Source organism: Carassius carassius, chromosome 14 (genome assembly GCF_963082965.1).
Source record: "Carassius carassius chromosome 14, fCarCar2.1, whole genome shotgun sequence".
Classification (NCBI taxonomy): Eukaryota; Metazoa; Chordata; class Actinopteri; order Cypriniformes; family Cyprinidae; genus Carassius; species Carassius carassius.
Window position 1 is genome coordinate 7543557 of NC_081768.1, and position 4757 is coordinate 7548313.

Below are 4757 nucleotides of genomic sequence, written 5' to 3' on the forward strand. Positions count from 1 at the left end.
TGAGACATACTGCAGTTGGAGATCTAAATTCTGCCAAATGATTTTTCCCAAAAAGACATTGCTTGAAAGCGACATGTTGGCATTTCCCATAGGAATGGAGCTTTCGGATACTGGTCACGAAATCAAATGGGAATTTATTTCACATGGTCAAACCTCAGCTTCCTGTGAACGTGAATCACTTGCTCATGTGGCCATGGTAATGTCTGAATCTGCATCAAGGAGGTCTTTAACATTAAGAGAAAGCTGTCTGTATGTGATTTAAATCTGACATTCCAGATGTATTTATTTATTTATTTATTTTGAGCCAATCACCTGAACCATGTCATATGACTAATTACACTGGAGACAAAAAATAAAAAAAAAATAAAAAAAAAAGAGAGAGAAAAGAGAAAAGCATGTTATGACTGTGTTAATTAGCTGATGGCACTACAAGAATACACACAGCCCCACTCTTAAGTAACTCTCTCTGTAAATAAATAGAATAAAAATAGAAAAATACATTTGATCATACATAAAGATAAAATAAGATAAGATAATCTATTCAGAAAGACAGGTCATATTTATACAGAAAACATCAGACCGATGTATTCAGATGTTATGTATTGCCATTTATGGATAGGAAAGAAATATAATTGTAGGTTAGGTTGGTTATGAGAAAGATGTTGATGCTGTGTGTATTTGTGTAGCTGTGGTCTCAGTTTCACACCCGGAATAGTACCAACACAGTGTAAATGTTCAAAGGAGGAAGTTAGTGAAGTACTCTTGTTTGAGAGATAAAAAAGTACTGAGGGTTGAAATAACATTAATAGTTCTGTAATGAAAAAAAAAAAAATAATAATAATCTTTGTTTTGACAATGAAACTATAAATGAGGGGAAAAGACACATTTTAAAAGTGATGACAAATTTTGTCTGTTCTTTTTAAAATGTTAAAAAAGTCAAAAAAGTTCCAAATTTTTAAAAAAGTCTACTGCCAAAACCACAGTGAAATAGAATTAATATGTTAGTTTTTTTCAGCAGGTAAGCCATGGCATGACAGACAAATAGATAATATAAAATAAAAACTTTCCAGCAGTGCAGACATGGAAATTATCAACAGACAAACAAAAAAGTCAGCAAGGCAAACTAAAATTATAGCAATGCCAAATTTCTTCTAATTAAAAATGATCAATGATGCTAAAACACCTGTCTTGAGATGATGGCATCACCATAGATCTAATTAAGCCTTTTGTATTAGTTTGGCATAGTTTCTTAGCACTTTGTCCAAAGTGTATTTCAAATACATAACCAAGGGGAAATCTTCAGTCACAGTCTAGAGTGGAGCTTGTCGCTTTCTCTGTCCGATACGATCTGTTTCTCACTCTCCTCAGGCAGGGCAAGTACTTCCCAGCAGCAGCACGAAAGTCTCTGCGGAGAAAGATGTAAAACACAGGATCCAGCAAGCTGTTAAGGCTCAGAAAGCCTCGTCCTAACTGATAGGGCACAAACACTGCCTTCTCCCAAATGCATGGACTGCTGTGTACCAGCAGTCCCACGTACTTCACACAGCCGATTAAATGATAGGGCCCCAGCACCGTGACAAATACGGCCACCAGAAGGGTGAGCAGACCCCTGATACTCCTCTTCTCCTCGGATAAAAGTGAGTTGATTGCCATCAGCGAGCGGACGGTCTCTCTGTGGAGACCAACAATGAAGCTCAGGGGTATGATGAAGGACACAAGCAGAGTAATCAGCCTGTAGGTGATAAAACTGCCCTCTGAGGGATACTTCTCGATACAAAGAGTGTAATTTCCCTGCTTGGGAAAGAGCTTGTCGAACGCAATGGCAGGAGGCACCGCAATAAGAATCCAAATGCCAAGTGCTATCCAGCGAGAAAACTTCAAATTACGGAGATGCTTGAACCTGAGAGGTCTAGCGATGGCCAGGTGACGTTCTAGAGCAATGATACACATGAAGAAGACGCCCGCATAAATGCTAATGTAAAAAAACATACCCATGAACTGACAGCTCCGGGGTCCGAAGCGCCAGTAGTGTCCGTTTGCATAGTAGTCCATCCACAAAGGCAAAGTCAGAAGTTGAATTAGATCTGCGATCAGAAGGTTTATGACGTACACAGGTAGGACATTCTCTGACTGGATGAGTTTGTAGAGCCCAAAGAGTGCCAACAGGTTTAAAGGAGTGCCGATAATGAAGAAGATTCCATACAAGATGGGAAGGAAGATGCCGTCTTGACTAAAGTCGATTCCACAAGCATTTCCCACAATCGCTGGTGCACTCAAGCTGTCGAGGGCGCTAACATTGAAGTGGTTCTTCATCTTTTGTCTATGACAGAGTTGTATTGTGTTGTTTATATGGTTTTAAATCCTATTCACAAAGCAAAACTACTGCCATTCATTTTTATATGAAGCACCAACTAAATATATGCACAATTATACATGGGAAATAAACATTTACAGGACAAGTAATTCAAAACGCTGTAGGGGGAATTCACTAAGAATGAATTGGAGTAATTTAGTTCCAAATTCACATGTGGAATCATTCAAATCAGAGTACACTAGTGAACATTTGAAGTGGATCAAAGAAGTTTATCAAAGCTGTCCTAAGACAAGAATGCATTTTGGTTTTAGGTTTTAAGACAACTTTGGTGACAGGTTTTGCTATACATTATGTATACTTTATATTAGTGGCTTAATTTAATTTATTGACTGACTATTTCAGCACATTTAGTGCCTATTTAAACTACACTGCACTTGGTTAATATAAAAAAAACAAATTTACAAAAGTGGCAAAACTCTTCAGTAAATTCACCCTTAAAAGTTATCTTTAGGCTAATAACCTAAATCCAAAGGGTGAATATGAATAAATTAGAAATGTACTGTACTTACCTAATGTGTTCTGACTGCAAACTGACAACTCAAGTCACTTAATTTCTTACAGGAACGTGACCTCATATGCAGGGAAAACATAAAAAAGGGGGGAGGGAAAGAAGAAGCATATTTTAGTGTAAATGAGCTCAGCACATAACTGACGCACAAGAGGAAATGTGTCAGGAGGATATGGTAACTGCAAGGCTTAGCCAACACCCAAATCAGCCAATTTTTTTTTTGCCATGTTTTACCAGTAAATATGAACGGTTCTCTCCACCCTCAATTAACATGAGAATAAGTTTTAGTGTGCACTGGTATTTGAAAGCTGAGAGAGAAAATAAAAGACATGCATTGTGCATTGGATGAATCTATTAATGTGTCAAAAAAGTCATGTACAGTGCTGGTGTCAGATAGTGAATTGCATCATATTCATGGATGGCAGCTTGGCGTGAACATGGAGAGTGAAGGGTAGATTAAAGCTTGTAGCATGTAAAACCCTACCTTAGATGTTCATAGTATTTTTTTCTTGCTGTCCATTACTGGTCATGCTTGAGAGGAGAGATGATATACTAGAAAAACTAGGCATGAGACATTGATGGTAACCTGCCTACCCTTGGAAACAGCATACATATTTCATACTCGCAGGCCAGGATGTATAAAACTGCTCAGCTTCTATCTGCTTTTGAAGGTTTTATCAGTCCCAAGTTGATCTAGAAGTCCAGGTAAAACTCTTCAAGCAGTCTGAAGTGGCATTTCTTAGGGCTGTTGGTGAGTCCAACCTGAGGGAGCTCCTCCAGCAGCCTCTGGAACAGAAGCAGATGTTTGGCTCAGCCTTGGGAGTGGATGAATACATTGTACATTTATTGTACATTTCATATGACGATTTCATGAGGGGATCTTTGAATCCACAGGCCCTTTGGAAAGAAAGAATGGCATCACCTGGTAAAGACATGGGTTCATAATGTCATGGATTCAATCTCTAGAGAACACATCAACAGACTATAATTATTACAGGTACTTTCAAACTTTGGACCCCCAGATAAGGTGATCTAATTTAAAATATAACATGTTTGCAAAGTTATATAATTGTCTTTTATATTTTTACTTTAAAGAGTTGGTGGAAATTATAAAAAAAAAAAAAATTACCCACTATAAATGGCATGAACCAGAAAAGCATTTTCATATAAAATCACATTTATCTTCATTTTCGAATCAAAGTGCTTTTCATAATAAATACTGTTCCAATGCAGAAGTGTGTTATAATTATTGCACTGAATATATCTAATAAACAAGTTAAAGGGATAGTTCACCCAAAAAAAAATTATTTTATTAATGAGGGTGAGTCATTAATGACATAATTAAATTTTTTCGGTGAACTAACCCTTTAACAAGTTAAAAACCAAATCCATAAATGTGAAATGCATACATTTAAAGTTAATGTAGAGGAATGCCATGTGCTCACCACAGACTCCTAAGCAATTTTGCCAAAACAACATTGCACAAGTGTATAATTGTAAGAACTGGCACTGCCAACATCCGACTTAAAAGCAGTTAGTGGTTTGTAATGAGCTCATTCACCTTCAGATCAATAGGCAACAGAAAATAACCCTAAGAATAGTGAACTTTCAATAAAACTATTGATTTCTATGCTGAAAAGATTTATAATATGTCAAAACGCAGCTTCATCGGTGTACACAGCTTGGTTTAAGTGTCAGGACTAGCCAAATGTAGTTTGAGCAAAATAGCAAAGCAATCTTCAGTGTTCCCAGGGAGGAACAAACAAGCATAGTGCACAGCATCCTTCTGTCATAATCGTGTCCTTCACTCAATCAATAGCAAAGCTTTCAGAGACTTTATAAAAAGCCACATGATGTCTGGAGATAATGCAATAT

At 37.1% G+C, this 4757-nt stretch overlaps 1 protein-coding gene across 1 annotated transcript; it reads right to left on the bottom strand.

Moving 5' to 3' along the window:
• Window positions 1-967: 967 nt before the first annotated feature.
• LOC132156822 (G-protein coupled receptor 4-like) lies at window positions 968-3780 on the bottom strand. The gene is made up of 2 exons (XM_059565859.1): window positions 2884-3780; window positions 968-2320 (listed from the first exon to the last, which is right to left on the bottom strand). The coding sequence occupies exon 2, from the start codon at window positions 2311-2313 to the stop codon at window positions 1300-1302; it is 1014 nt and encodes a 337-aa protein (XP_059421842.1). The 5' UTR covers window positions 2314-2320; window positions 2884-3780; the 3' UTR covers window positions 968-1299.
• Between the last annotated feature and the right edge of the window lie 977 nt (window positions 3781-4757).